Genomic DNA, 15,855 nt, shown 5'->3' with positions numbered 1-15,855 from the left:
GCTCCCAGTGGTTCTTGTGCAGCTCCCCTGCAGTCCCTATTGCTGCTGAATATCAAACATCCTCCACACTCTCCAGGAGTGGTCCTGCAATTAAATCACCAGAGCAGGCAGCTCCATGCAACGGCATCCTCCTGGGGGGATTCTGACTGTGCCACCCAGCTAAACATTCCAGTTTCTGGTCAGCCTTCAAGAAACCAAGGTATTCTGCTGAGGTGGGTTTTCATGTCACCTTTAGGATCTGTGAGGAGATGTGAAACTGGCTCAAAACTGACAGAACAAACTCCCAGAGAAGTGCTGAGAAAAACACTGAAGCTTTCTTCAGGCAGACTCTCTTTTTTTGGTGTGCATGGAGTGTTGAATGCTGCAGCAAATCCATCAGTACCAGCTCATCTAGAGAGCACTTTGAAATGGCTCTGAGAGAATGAAAGTGGTTTGAAAAGGTACAGTAATTTCTGGAGTTTTTGCAGATTTGCATGAGCAAAGACCTTTCCCTAGATCGAGTTAAATGAGTAGTGGATGAGTTTGGGGGTTCATGCCCTTTGGAGTTTGCTGGGATAGTGAAACAAAACATTAGGGGACTGTAAAATGATAATTCAATCCTCTTGACTCTCCTCTGTTACACTTCTGAGACCTTTGAGAGAGGAGCACAGTGGTTTATTTCCAGAGCAAGAAGAGAGTTTTTAAAGATAGAGGAACATGCCAGAATAAGACTGAAAAACTGCCTGATTAATTATTCTGGCGTTTGGGTGCCCTTTTTTTCAGGCAGATTCAATTTCTGAGGGACCTCAGCTCCCCCCTTAGTTGACAAGAAGATGAAAAGGCTGGGGTGTGTGTCAGCTTACCTTGCAGCACAGGAAAACTTCTGGGGAGGATGGAGAGCCAGTGATGCAGGGGCTGTAGGAACATGTCAGGAAAGCTCTAACTCCTCTCCATTACTGAGTGCAGCCTTTGTGTTTGGGAGGTGCTGGGATCTCTCCATGGCTGCTGACAGATGTGGGGCTGCAGGAGCTGTTTCAGAAAGCTTTCCAGGGCAGGAATTAAGGCTTTGTTTCCTGATCCCCCTGAGCAGGAGGAGCCTGTGGGTTGAGGACACTGCATTCCCAGGCGTGTGGAGTGTCTGTCCCAGAGATCTCAGAAACACACGAATGCCCAGGTGTCAGTGAGCTCTGCCTGTGTCCCCTGCTGCCAAAAGCAGATTAGCCTTGTTGGGATGTGTGTGTGTATCTTCTCTGGCCCCCTCCAATTTCCAGACTCCTCAGGTATGAAAGGTGCCTGAACAGGTACCCATTTCTGTCTTCAGTTCTTTCTGAGAGCACACTCAAATATTTTTAAGCTGCGCTTTCTTTATTGAATGTTAAATGTGTGACAGTGATATATTTAATGAAATATTGCTGGCTTTATTGAAATGCCTGGAAATTTACTGCATATACCAGCACTATGGTGTTATTTAAATAAGACTTTAAAAGACTTTCTTAATTTTTTTTGGTCTTGTTAGTGAATGTAGCCGTTGAAGTTCAATATTGTAATTGTTGATTGTACAAATTCAGTATTATGCACAGAGCCTGCAGCAAGATGTAGAGTCACGATATGGATGAATAAAATTAATATGAATTCAAAACCCCCCATACTCGGAGGAGGAAGAAGGCTCAGCCAGCAGCCACAAGCACTCTGTGCTGCAATTCCCAGAGCAGGGGGCTTGGCTTAGGGTGCACAGACATGGGTGTCATAGGAAGGGCAGCTCAAGACCTGCTCTGCTCCTTCTGCTGACTCAGGTCTTATGTCATGCTTAGAATTCTTTTTTCCTCCCATCAGTAATGGCCTGGTAGCAGAACTGCAGCCTCTGCACAGCCCTGGGATCCCTGCAGAAAATGAAGAGGGGATTTTGCAGACACATGAGGCAGAATCTGATTGTCTGAAGAGAGTGTGGTGAACAGTGGAAGGCTGTTCCTGCCAGTCCTGTTCTGTCTCTGCCGTGAGGAATTGCACAGTTGATGTTGGATTCCTGGCACTCTGAACTCCTGTTACTCAGCCTTGCTTTTCTTTCTACTGGTTCCCAAACATAAGCACATTAAGAAACTGTGTTTAAATCAAGATATTCTTAGCAAGTATTTCAGCTTTCTGATTTTGTGGGGTTTGTTTTGCTCGTGTGTTTGACTATGTTTTGTTCTTTAAATCTTTGAGATCTTAGTTCGTTGCTTTCTCTGGAAGCAGAGCCGTAAGTGAGGAGGGGCCAGGGCAGAAATGGAGACACACAGTGTTGCTGTTGAAAGCCTCAGACATTTCAGTCTGTTGGACACAGCTGCTCTTGTCTCTGTCCTTTTGCTGTTGAGTTCTTGAGCTTGAAGCGGCTCTCTCCTATCCCTGTGCTTCTGTGTGTGTCAGGAGGGTGAGGCAGCAAGCAGAGCTCTGTGCCTGCTGGAGCAGTGGCACACAGGAGCCCTGGTGCCTCTCACCTGCCTGGTACCAGATCACCTGCAGCTGCTGGCCTGGGGCCAGCCCTCTGTGCTTACTGGTGCCCTGCCTGGACTGTCACAGTAATCCTCCTCTGTCACTTTCCCTGTCCCCCAGCAGTTAGTGTGGCTGTGAGTTTGGTTTATTTATTGTTTGCTCTTATTTTTCTGACTCTTCTCACTGTAAACTTTATGGTGCCCATCACTTCTTTGCCCTTTCATGTTCAGGCTGACATCATTTTGTGAAACAGTGTCATATCCTTTTATCTAAATACTTTTCTCTGTAATTATTACTTTGCTGCCTTTTCAGGTGGGAGCTTGCCTTTGTTATATGATCTTTCTCTGATCATTTTTGTATCACTTGGTAAAATAAAGGTGTATGTGTTCCTCCGAGGCCCTTTTATTTAAATTATTTCTTTATCTATCTGTCAGTGTGAATAATAAAACACCTTCAGGATTGCTCATCTCTCTCCTAATGAATGATCAAGTGTCATGTGTTCTAATATCAATGATTAATTTACAAAAGTTTGAATAAACTTCAGTAAAATGTGATATTCAAAGGAAATATTGTGTCATCGGAGCTCAGTGCTGTTGTCAAAAGGCCTTGGTGTGCCTGCTGGTGAGGCTGTGAAGGGTTTGCAGTGCCAGCTGGGGCTGCTGGGTTTGCAGTGTGTGTCTGTGCCAGGGAGCCCTGCCCAGCCCCGGGCTGGGTACCTGAGCCAGGCACAGAGGTGCAGCAGGGCTGTGCCCCCAGGGCTCTGGGGGCTGTGCCAGCGGCTGCTGCAGCCCGGGGGCACTGCCCGCTCTCACTGCACCCCTGCAGGCTGGAACCCCTTTGGGGGTGAGTTATCCCTGAGGGCAGCCCCAGGGAGTTCCTGATGGTCAGGCTTGTGGAAATGATGCATTCCTGTTGGCTTTGGTTTATTGCCCTGCTTTGGAAGCAGCAGAGTGGCTCGTGCTAGGACTTAGGATTGTTTCTGTGCTGCTGGCTCTTCCCTGGTGGAGCAAGAGCTCCCTTTGCAGAAAACCTTCTGAATGCTTGTACCAGTGGCTCAGATGTGCTTTGCTGGGCAGGCTGTCGTGTTTCCCCTTGCAAAGGCCTCTGTTTAAACACATTGATAACTGACTTGTCTTTCTGGTCAGGCAGATCCTCGTGAAGTTTAAGCATCGGGGCTCAGAGTACTTCCTTCTTTTGTCTGGCTCAACACTGACAAAGTCTTGGTTTCTCACTGCAGTACTGATGCTTGATAGAGTTCACAAAAAGAGTGGTTTGAAAATGTGCAAAACTTTTAGAAGTGATGGTACAGGTGATTTGTCTGCTTCCTCTTTTGTGAAGTTCAATTTGCTTTATTCAGCATCTGCTGTTAAGTGTATATTTTACTCTTTAAAATACTCTAACTTATTTGAAGTTATCTTCTAAGAAATGAGGAGTTACCTTTTCACCAAGAAGCTTTTCAGTGTGGTCTGCAGCCTTGATGTCCAGATCATCTTTCCCTGACTTTCTAAAAAGGTCTGTAGAGAGATGCAGAACTGGAATGAGAGTTGGAGTAACGGGAGGAAGAGGAAGAAGTTGGGAACAGCATTGCTCTTGGAGAAGAATGGTAATTTCCTAACAAAGAAACAGTCACAGGGAACATTATAAAGTGAAGCAGGCAGAGCAGTCTGAAATGCTAATAAGGAGATGACTTAAAAAGAAATTGGTGATTTTGGACCTTGAAGCCATTTTTCTTTTTAATTTGTTACAGATAAATGCATGACTCTTGGGTTGCAGGGTTCTATTTTTGCTTCCCTCTTTGTGACACATCGATTTGGCCTTATCACTGCTCTCTGGGTACTTGCCCTTTAGAATGCTGCTGGTTCCCAAAAGCAGGAGGTTTTTTTGGAAACTGTTCTATAGTGGTGCCACAGCACAGGGAGGAGAGATCAGGGTTCTTGCTGCAGATAGGCTGGATTCTTTGATTTCTGATTATGCTGATTTTCCTCTTCCAAGCAAGGAGGTGAAGAATAATGGGAAATCAGTGCTCCAGTGTGAATAGTGACAGTTACTTGATAGTGATCAATTGCTGTTTTAGCCTTGTGTTCCACAGCTGTGTAGGGAATATTGGGATCACTGGGGACTTTTAAATGCAATCATGTATTCAGAAGGAAAGGCTCCTTTGGAAGAACAAGTTCACCTGCAGGCTAGAAACACCCTTGGACTGTGGCTGGGGCAGGGGGTGACTCTCATGCTGTGTCTGTGCTGGAGATGGGATGGCTCAGCCTCCTCACCTGCCTGTGCCAGGTGCCCAGCAGGAGGGTGGGGTGGCTTGGCAGAGGTTGGTTTTTGTGTATTTATTGTGGGTCTGGGGTTTTTTTAAATTTTATATGGCAAAGTAGTGGAAATCTACAGGAAAATCGGACTGACTTAGTTCTCAGCCTCCCCTTACTTCTTGCCACTGTGTCACAAAGCTGCTGGCAGTAAAGCAAAGCAAGCCTTAATCCAGAAGTGCTCTGCTGATGGTGCTGAGGAAGCTGAAGCTGCCACGAGGCTGACAGAAGAAGGAAGATGGGGAATCATCCTTGGGAAACTCCAGTTTGGCTGTGGAGGATGCTGGAACCTGAGAAAGGAACAGGACAAGCAGCCTACAAAGCCTTCAGGATGGAAATGATCCTGCTCAGATCTTCACGTAGCACAGTCTGAATTCTCTGTCTGTTGTGACTCAAAGGGGCAGAGCAGATCATCCCTCTGGTAAAAACTGGCTGAGCTGCACCTGGGGAAGGGACTCACTCTGTTCATAGCTTGGCTTTAAAATGCCTCCCTTTTGAGCATTAGCAGATTCAGCCACTTAACTAGGTTAAAGCTGAAATATCTTGATTTTTCAGAAGCAAACATGAAGTTTCATTGGAGCAAGCATCTCCCACAACATTACTTTCCAGAGCTGAAAATATATCAGGCTGGCAGATATTTTTTTTCCTAGATACTTTTGCTGAAATTATGCCAATTCATAGCAAACCTAGAAGAGCAGAAGTGTTCAGAAGATTCAAGAAGAGCAGCTGAAATGAACTAAAAAGGTAAAATTTCTGGCCTTGCTGAAAAGAACCACTTATCTCAATCCCCAAGGTACAGCAACAAATTCCATCTATTGCATTACCAGCCTGAGCCTGCAGCTGGGAAGGCAATTTCCCTAAGAAGTTGCTCCTTTCAATCTACAAGAAAAAGACAATTTACTTTTTTTTAATAGTAGCATTATATAATTGATTGGAAGAGTTTTATATCTCATGAATGCTGGATGATTGTGGATTGAACTGTTTTAAAAATAAAGTAACTGTGAGGGCTGAAATCCCAAGGATCTGGCAATAGAGAATGGAGTTAGTGGGCTGGCAGATTCCTTCAGTTTTCTGAAGCCATGGTCAATAACTGCAGTGGAACTGAGCCCTGAGGAGTGGTTTGTCACTGGCTGAAAGCTGCTGTTCCATGACACTCGAGAAATAAAGGTGGGAGGTTCTGAGCCAGGCTGCAGTACAGAATGAGTGCCTTCAGAGGAAGGCAGCATGACCGAAAGGTGACTGCAGCAGGGCTGCACAGGTGGTGTTGAGGGATTTGTGCACAAGCTGTGGCTGTGCAGGGGCAAACTGAACGTGCTGCCTTTGCCTCAGGTGCTTTCAAACTCACTGACCTACAAATGGTTCGCTTCTTCCATCAACGGCATTTTATAACTGTATCAGCCAGAGGAAGGTTTACTAAGGAGAGAGGAAAGAAAACCATCCTATGGCAGCATCTCAGGTGGCCACGGACTGAAATCCTCGACAGACTCCAGAGCAGGAGGGGTCAGACACTCACTGTGGCAGGGGACTGATCCTGGTCCATCCTGGCACAAGCATGGCACCGACACCAGGGCTGGCTGGCTTCCTCCACGCTGCTGGGCATCCTCTCCTGAGAGCAGCGTGCTGCTTCTGCTGCCAGACATGGTGGTGCAGGAAAGGTCAACTGCAGTTCTTGAATTTGTTTATTTTTGTCTTGACGCTGTGTGCTTAAGAGAGCTTCAGTTCCCCATCCTTTGTTTTGTTTGATGTACTTCAAACAAAGTCACTCTGAGTCACTGTGTCACTCTTGACTTAACATTCAGGTGGGTTATTCTAGTGGAGCTCGGATTATGAGGGTATGGATGGAATGTAATATTTAGGATAGATTATATAATTTAAATCTTTAAAACACTGCTTTTCTGCTGAGTCTCACTAATAACAAACAAAATGGTAATCTTCTGCAATTCTGCCTTTGTAAAAACATGCATAATTTTTACAAAAATAGTCATGGTTGTAATTAAGGACGCTGATAGTTGTTTTTGTTTTTAATTTCCTATCCTTCTGAATCCTTAATAAGCTTTCACGGTCAAAATCCAGATGGTACAGCAGAGCTCAGTGTTGTTTTTGAGACTTTTTTTTTGTTTGTGCTGATTATAACTCTCCCCAGATAAAAGTTTAAAATGGTTTGGATTTTTGGCCTTTGGCTGTTTGGAAAGCTGCTGTCAGCTTCCAGCACAAACCAGTTCAAATTCAGTGTGCATTCCCAGCTGGTGCTGGGGAAGGGCACTTTGAGGGGACCAGTTCACCACTGCCCAGAAATGTAAAGCCACTGCATTTATTCCAGCTGGGAGGCTGGTTCCTATTTTCATAGCCAATTCACCTTCTCTTCTTTTATTTTTCCCTGCTTGTGTTGTTCTCCTGTTCTGAAGAGTCACTGATTTACAAAATCTGAGGAACGTTGTCCTGTGGGGATGGGGAATGCAGAGAAAAAGTTTTTAATCCCTCAGATAATTAAGCACTAAAATAAATGATTAAAAAATTATGAGGCGAAACACTCTGTTAATTTTAATATAAAAATAATGTACTTTTCCCTGTGGATCACAAGGGAGGGAGCTTCAATCAAAATAAGGGGAATAAAAAATTGAATACTCAGAGTTTTTTCCTCTCCAAGTTGCTTCTTTGATGCCTTGCTGTGCTTTGCCAAGATGATGGGAGGAGAATGAAATGAGTGTGGAATTTATAAATGGGGCATTGGATGGGGAAGGATGCTGTGGGCTGGGTGAGCTGTGGAGTGCAACAGAGCAGAGCTCCAGCCCTGCAGCTCACTGCCCCAAAGCCAGCAGGGCTGGCAGGAATCTTTGCTGGAGGATTATCCAGAAAAAGGTCTTGAAAAACTTTACTTGCTCCCAGTCAGTATCTAGAGAAAGAGTGGGAGCTGAATGCTCAAAGACTAAGGCTAAAATGAAGGTGGTTTTGTATGTAAGAAAGCTCTGCAGTTACTCTTTATTAAAAATGATCTTTATAGCAGATCTCAGATGAATTTGCCACCTCTGGGGGCGGGTCACAGGATTTCAGGCTTTCAGTGCTCTTGCAATCCACAGTCTCAGATGTTGGTTTGTGCTGGGGCCATTTTCCTGGTCCTTCAGATAGACTTTATTTCCAGTGCTTTGGGGTTTGAGGGGATCTTAATTAAACTTTGTAATGTAAGGTTTTATTTTTAAGAAGCCAGAAAGTTTTGCTTTTACATCTAGAAAGTTTTTTTTTTAAAAAAAAAAAAAACCCTTAATTTTGTTTTGCATTGTGTTAGGGCCTGGAGACCCTAAGGAAAGTCACAGCTTTGGCATTTTAGGTGCTGCTCCTACATAAATAGTAAGATAAGTTGGTTATGTTTGCAGCCTACAGTCAAAGGGTAAGGGGAAAGAAACAGTAATACCCTTTATCTTTTGGACATGGAACAGCAGCACAGGAAGAGTGGCTTGTCTGAGGCTGGACAGAGTGGGCTGCAGCACCTAAATGGAAGATTCATGGTTAGGAGTAAGTGGCATCACTTTGGGCCACCGCAGTACTCATGAGCAGATAAATATTTAGGTCAGATGCTGAACAAAAAAATAAAGACTACTAAAGCATTTGTGAATTAGAGCTTGAGAAACTGGGTTGTCTTTGGATGCCTTTGTCCCCTTTCTGAATAAGGGTAAGGATTTGAATTTGCTGTGGGGAAAATAAAAAGGCAATTTATTTCATAATTAGGGTAGAGAACGCGAGCACAAAGGTCAGCTGTTCAAACAGGAAAGGTGACACTGTATTTGCATTTGTATTTTTAAAATTTCTGTATTCTTTGGGACTGCCAGTTCCTAGAAGGGATGCAGAGCTTGCCTGCCTCAGGTAATTGCTGGCTGGCAGAGCTAAAATAGGTGCCCTGCAGTGGGAGAGGCTCAGGGCCATTGGAAATGTTCTTTGTGTGCAGTGATGTACAGCCTCCAGATAATGCAGCTGGATGAGGGGACAGTGGAGGGTTAGGCAACAACAAATCCTGATGGTGACTTACAGAAAACCCCTTTATTCATGTATAAAGTGAAATAGAAGGGACTGTAAATTGGATGCAAATACAACTCCTTCTGAAATCCTCACAGAGTGATGTAAAGGAGCTGTTGTGTAAATTGTGTCAAATATTTTTAAAGTGAAATTCAGCCTTGTGCAGGAAGCCATTTAGAGTCCACGTATTGCTTGAGAGTGCTGAGAAGGTTGAAGTGAACTCTGGGCCGTCCATTTGCAGCATTTGATGTAAAATCATTGCATTGGATTCCTGCACAGGTGGAGCTTGCTGCAATGATCAGATTTTTCAGATGTGCCTGTGCAGTGTTCTGGGGTTGCAGGTGCTGACTGGGTCATTTTGTCTCTGATGATAAATGTTCATTGCAGTGGGGATGTGACCTTTGGCACGTGTAAACCTCCACAAGCTACTTCTTTTGATCTGGCTGTCATGCAGAATGTATCATAAAGCATTGTTTTCCAAGCTGATTGGATAAATCATTGTCAGCCTAGGCCACCTCTGCTCTGATGAGGTTTATTGCCACTAATCCCAGCTGCAGCACTGTCCAGCCCCTCAGTAAAGTCAGCCAGGTTATGCCACAGTATGACTTGAAGATCTGATCTCTTAAACTCTGCTTTCCTTCCAACAGTGACTGAGAGTCGAGGGATCCTGGAGAGCATACAGAGGTTTTCTTTGCTGCCCACTTACTTGCCGGTGACTTATCGTATCCACAATGCCGATGTGTCCTTCTTTCTTAAGGAAGCCAACCAGGATATTATGAGGAACTCCAGCTTGCAGTCCCGAGTGGAATCCTTTCTGATCTACAAATCCAGGAGTCCACCTGTGTTAAACGCCAGCTATGGACCTTTTTCCATTGAACAGCCAGTGCCCCAGGACTTAATGCTGGCTTCAAATCCCTTTGGATCTACCAACAAGTTCTCCTTCAACTGGAAGCTGCAGGCCTACATCCTGAGCACCAAGATCTACCTGAGCAAGCCCAGGGTGCAGGTGCTGTTCTACATCGTGGGCAGGGACTGGGACGAGTACAGCCCGGCGGAGCGGCTGCCCTGCCTGCGCGTGTTCGCCTTCCGCGAGACGCGCGAGGTGCGCGGCAGCTGCCGCCTGCGGGGGGACCTGGGGCTCTGCGTGGCGCAGCTGGAGCTGCTGCCCGGCTGGTTCAACCCCCCCAGCGTGGTGGCTGGCCGGAAGAAACAGCTGGAGAGGTCTGAAGGGAGCCCCGTGGAGCTCTACTACTCCATCCAAGCAGGGGATGAGAGAGGGGAGTGCGCCAAGGAGGATGTCAGGAAAAGCAACGGGATCCGCTCGGGGCGCAACGACATCGATGAGTCGGGGCCTCCCCTGCAGAGGATTGGAAGTGTTTTCCTTTACCAGACACATGCTGCCCCTTCTTTAACTGAAATGAGATTGGATAATAATATTGTCATCCGGTACGCACCAAAGACTGTCAAGCAAGGAGATATTTTGACTTTCCTTGTATCTGTTGCTAAAAACTCGACAGAAGATCAGTTCACGCTGAGGTAAGGCTGCTTTGTGTTTCTTTGGTACCTTACTTTTTGCTTCTCTGCTCTTGGAAGTCGCTTTCTCTGTGTAAATGGCCTAAGAGTCCATCAATTGCTGCTCCTCATTTCTCATTTTGCTCAGTCTAATACTGTATGAATTGTCTGAGATGTATCTCATGGAGTGAGAGGCCTTTTCCTGAAGTTTTCCTTTGAGGAATGCTCACAAAAATTGAAATGGTAGAGCTGGGACATATCTATGTACTAAGAGGCGATAACATCTAAATTCTTGAGAGCTGGAGTTTGCAGTTCTCCTAATCTCTCACTGGACTCATGTTGAGATTAATGAAGCTTAAATCCTCAGAGTTATTTACAGGAAATGAGCAAGAATTGGGCATTTAGGTAGGATTCACGTGTTTCAGCATCTCTCCCCAGCTTGTCGTGAGCTCTGTTCTGTATTGCAGGATGTTTGAGGTTCCTAAAGATTACTGATCTACCAAAACAATTTCTGAAAGTGAGAAACTGCCCCAGGGGGTGCTGGTTGGTGTTTGGATGTGACATCAAGTGCCACATTGGTTCACCTCATTCTGTCCAAGCACTGAGCTGTTCCAGGGGCAGCTCCCTGTAGCCACCAGTCTAATCCAAGCCAGAGCAGCAAGGACTGGGCTGGGGCACAGGGCAGGTGTGTGTGCCTGGAAGGGGTCTGTCCCGCTGTCTTTTCCTTCCAAGCTTGACCCTGTGTTCAGCACTGCAAGTGAGGGCTGTGGGCCTGATGTGTGGGAAATCCATGTTTGCAGAGATTATTCCATTTTTGAGCCCTTACCAATGACTTGTGCCCCCTCTTCCTGAGCTGAAGGTCAAGGTCACACTCTGGCTTCTGGAGTGAGACTGATTTGTCTCAGGTGTTTGTCCTAGAAATGGGGGGTGTTGCCAAAGCTCCCAGAATGTTCCTCTCAAACAACAGGTGCATCACAGAGGGAGCAGTGACCTCCCCACTTGTACAAGTGCCACAGACTGGGAACTGCATGCATACCCAGCTGTGCTGAGCACCAGAGATGCTTTGGAGCTGCCACCTAAGAAATCCTGAGAGGAAACTCCTTTCTCTGGTGGTTACACATCTCCCATTGCAGGCAGAAAAGGGCCAGGTTGGAAATGGAGCATTCATGGACACTCACATGTCTGCCTTGGCTGGAGTAAGGAGTAACTCAGATTGGGCACCGCTGGCTCCAGTACTGAGAGCTCAACCCAGTAGGTTTTTTCCCCTTGCCTTCCCCCAAGGAGATTTGTGGGGAATTTCTGGGGAAATGGCTTGTGCTAAAATCAGGACACTTTCCCTCTAAAGGTGTGTGATGTATAAACTGAATACTCACAGCACTTGGTTGCTGACTCAAGGGCAATTGTTTCTGTTTCATCTGGTGGAGAACAAGCACATCTCCTCGCCATATCAGTTTCTCATCTTGTGAGTCAATCTAAGATTTAAATTGTGTCCTGAGTACTGATTTCAAGCCAGACAATCCAAGTTCCTGATAGCAAGTGTTCAGGGATGGCTTTGTCTTTATCTCTGTACTAATGACTTAATCATATCAGCAGACATGGCAACTTCTGCTACATTTGAAAATAGGTTTAAATATAAACATTAAAAGCAATTAAGGTAAAAAATGTTTATTGTTTTTACTCTGTAAATGTAGAGTCTTACAGATCTCACTTCAAAGCATCTCTGTTTCCATGAGCTGTGATCCATTAAAAGTGGAGCTGGTTACAACCGTGATAATTGTTACATATGGGTTTATAAAATTTTCAAAAACCTTGTTTTGCTTAAATTAGGATGAAAATGCAGCACCTGAACTTTTTAAGGAATACTTCTAATATGAATTTTCTGGAGCAAAAAGGAAAATATGTGTTTGAATTGTAGCTTTTTATTTGGAGATCTAAGGTAGCATAAAACAAAAAATAAGCTAAAAATAGGGAGTGAATATCAGTTCAAAATGAAAAGCATGGCATTCTTGTCTTAAAAACAGCACTTTGGTGTTACCTTTTAAAAACAGACTTTTGTAACAACTTGCTGTTCCTTTCTCTAGTTTTGATTTCTCTTGACCTGCTTTTCTGAGAGCACCTGGCTTTCAGACTGTAAGCTGCTGCAGTGTCAGAGTAGGTATAATATTGTTTAATTGTGCTTCTAGGGAGCCACTCCTCTCTTGGAGCTGGTTACAGCATCTCTAAGGGGGTTTTGGTTGGGTGTTTTTGGTCAGAATTGTGATTTCTGTGTTCATCCCTCCATGGCATGTTCTCCATCTGTCTGGTCTCATTCTGATCTTTTCTCTGATAGAGGAAAGGTCTCTTCCCCCCTCCCCCAATGCAACTCTTTTATGAGAAAAATTGTATTAATTTTTATTTCAAACCAGTCTATTATTTTTCAAAGTTCTGCCTTGAGTGGCAGCAAGATTTGGAACTGTATTCATGAAGTGAGGCCAAGGCTGCTGGCAAAATGCTTTTACCATTGCTTTTGCTCCAGTGGACTGGAAACTATGGCTTGAACAGATGGAAAATATAGGATATGCAGGTCAAAAGTGAAGAAACAGACATGCAAAACAGCCAAAAGTAAAAAATTACTCATCACTACTGAGTATTTTCTGGTTCAGAACTATTGTGCCTAGAGTAAACCCTATCCCCTTTCTAACAGGAAATTGTCTTCAAGGGGAGCCTTCTAGAAACTTCTGAATACTAAAAGATTTAGGGGAAGGTACCTTTGGTTTTTATCTTGTGCTGTTCTGCACAAGGGAAGATTTAGAGGTGTGAATGTGGAACTGATGGACTGTTTTTAATTTTGGGAAAGAGTTGGACCATAAGAGCCAAAGCCTAGGTTTTGTTTTTTAATGAGCTCGGGAAATTAAAAATATTTGTCTTGACTCCATATGAGTGTGAGAGATAGAGGAAAGGAAGGAGATAAAATATAGATGATGGGTAAATATGGAATATTGCTGTAGCTTGAAAGCTTCAGCTGGGCCTTAGGAAACTGAGGGATTTCTCAGCTTCATTCAGCACTGGTGGTTTCCCCTTTTTCACCTTCTTTTCCCGTGCTGCTGGCCAGGGAAGGCTGAAGGCTCTTCTTCCTTCCCATCATGGGTGCTGAAAGTTTCTTGGTGTTCACAGAAAATATTCCAGTCCGTCTTGTTTGGCTGTTTTTCTGCAGTTTCACAGTACCTGTATTGGAGACTGAAGTGTTTTTGCTGAGAAAGGAAAACATGAAGTATAATTTCATGTCAGTCCTTCCAAATGCTTTCAGCAACTAAAGCCTCAAAGCTCTGGTGTAACTCAGCTCCAACTCCTGTTTGCAGCCAGCCCCAGTTCCTCTGTGCTGTTACAGACATGGCAATCAAAACGTGCAGGGATCCAGAGTTTCCAAAGTTAGGAAGAGAACTTTGCTGAATCCACACTGTAAATGCAGTTCTTTGCTTATTAGCTTTTTTTTTGTTTTGCTGGGCCTAATAAACATAACCTTCTGTTTTGTTTTAAAGTCAACAGGATTGATACTTTCTGCTTGCAACCATTTAAATTTGTTTTCCTATTTCTGGAGATGAATCAGCAGAGAAATTAGAGAGCTAGAATTGCCTTAAGCTACGGAGTGTTAGGCCTGGATGCATTCATGAGTGGAAGAAAACAGCAGCTTTTTTTCTTTTTACAGTTATTCAATTTCTAATTATACTTCATGAATCCTGTGTGAGGGAATGATTGAAGGTTGAAATAGAAACTTGTAAACCTCCAATACTGGAGAAAAGTAAGGGTTTTCTAAATAAACTATCAATGCTATTTCTGCATTTGTAAACCCAGACTGGGGCTTGGACATCTGCAGGTACCAGTTTTATAAACTATTGGGAAGCTTTGTGGCTTCCCTCTGGTATTTTTAATGATGGTAATTGTGGGAATACAGGGACTGGAGTGGAATTGTGGTGGTGAAGAAGCAGTGCTTATTGATAATTGGGAAGATTTTCCCCAAAAGGCCCAAAGAGTTTATGTTACATGAGCTTCTTATTCTGTTTTATCTAACAGTCAATCGACAATAATCCAGCAAACATGAAAAGGGCTGCATAAATACATGAGGGGAGCAGAGTCCAGATCATTAGCACTCAATTTACACAGCAAGAAAATTTGAACAAGACTGGCATTTTATCAAATTGCTTGTGTGTTCTTCTAGTGCTGGGCGAAATCAAATCTTATTTTTCGTGCTGAGCTGAGTCACATTTAAATAGCAGAAACAAGTGGTGATCAGGAAGTTTACCAGCCACATAAAACTCTGAGCTGGGCTTTCCTCTAGGCCTTAGGTTATGTGGCTACTTCATGGTACCCCAGGCCTGAACTTGTACCCCCTGTGCCATATTGAAAAGAATCCCATTGTTCCTTTTTTACTCCTCCTTCCATAGCTCTGGTTCTGTCAGTTAAAACATCCTCGTCCCCATCCTGGTTTAAACAGCTTCTAAAATCTTCTCATAACTGAATTCTTTCCCTCTCTTCTAACTATGAGAGAAAAGGAATTAAAAAAAAAAACCAAAAAAACAAACTAAACCTAAATTATCTCTTCTTTTGAAATAGAACATCTGCATTTCAGCTTTTTCACTGTTCAGTCCTGATGTAAAAAGAAGATTGAGGTAGGCAGAGTTAGACACTGTGACCTAAGATGAGAGTCCTGTCTTTATTTTTTTGTGGTAATAACTGGTAATTTCTTTATTGTTTTGTGGAAATAACTGTTCCTTCCCAACACGAGCTGGTCCAAAGGTGTTTGTGCAGCAGGGCTGGGTGGAATCACCCTCTGCTGCTCCCTGGGGAGAGGCTGCTCAGCAGGCCCTGGGGGTTCTGCTGTGTTCAGCGCCCTCTGCAAGTAGGAATTAACTTTCATGGCCTGTTTATGAGCTAGTCAAGCAAGTATAATTTTTTCCATCTTCTGGATGGCAAAGTAGCTTTCCTGCACTGCTAAGTGACTTGCTAATGGCCCAAAATTGTCAGTGGCACTGTGGAGACAAGTGCTTCAGAACTATTGACTTCTAGGGCACTCTATTACCTCCTGTTGGACTTGCAGATTATATTAAGAAGAAAATAGTTCCTTCTGTTAAAATTATTCCAGTTAACAGTTCTCTGCCTTGAGAATCAACTCACATCGCCTGAGCAGGTGTCAGAAAACCGAGAGACAGATCCAGCAAAGCATTAGCCACATGAGTGGCCTTTGCAGCCATCTGTTATTTCAGGTTTATTGCACTCCAGGCCTGTTTCCTCCTCTGAGCCATCCCAGAGCCTGGCCCCAGCCTGGCTCAGGTGTGGCTGGAGCAGTGTGAGCAGAGTGTGGGTGCTCTGCTGGCAGGCACTGCCCCAGGGCACCGTCCCTGTCACTGGACAGGTATATATTGCTTGTCCTGCTGGAAGGACTCTGTCTGCCTCCTCTCCTGATCACTTGAAGACTACAAACATCAGGGAGCTCTTGACCCTGAGGCTGCACTCTTTGGGATTGCACTACTGCCTTGCTGATCGTGCACTTCAGAATTCTTGTTCTGCTGCACTCTGGAGACACTGAGATTTGGCTAGGGAA

General features: G+C 44.4%; 1 protein-coding gene across 1 annotated transcript in view; it reads left to right on the top strand.

Annotated features, from left to right (window-relative positions):
• TMEM132D (transmembrane protein 132D) overlaps positions 1 to 15,855 on the top strand; it is a gene marked incomplete at both ends in the record, with an annotated part of 185,095 nt that overhangs the window by 34,138 nt on the left and 135,102 nt on the right. The window contains one exon of the mRNA XM_084217210.1: positions 9,413 to 10,301. Within this exon, the coding sequence (XP_084073336.1) occupies positions 9,413 to 10,301 (889 nt within the window). The remainder of the gene's footprint in view (positions 1 to 9,412; positions 10,302 to 15,855) is intronic.

This window comes from Fringilla coelebs, assembly GCF_963513975.1.
Source record: "Fringilla coelebs genome assembly, chromosome: 17".
Classification (NCBI taxonomy): domain Eukaryota; kingdom Metazoa; phylum Chordata; class Aves; order Passeriformes; family Fringillidae; genus Fringilla; species Fringilla coelebs.
This window is presented reverse-complemented; position numbering and strand designations above follow the sequence as displayed.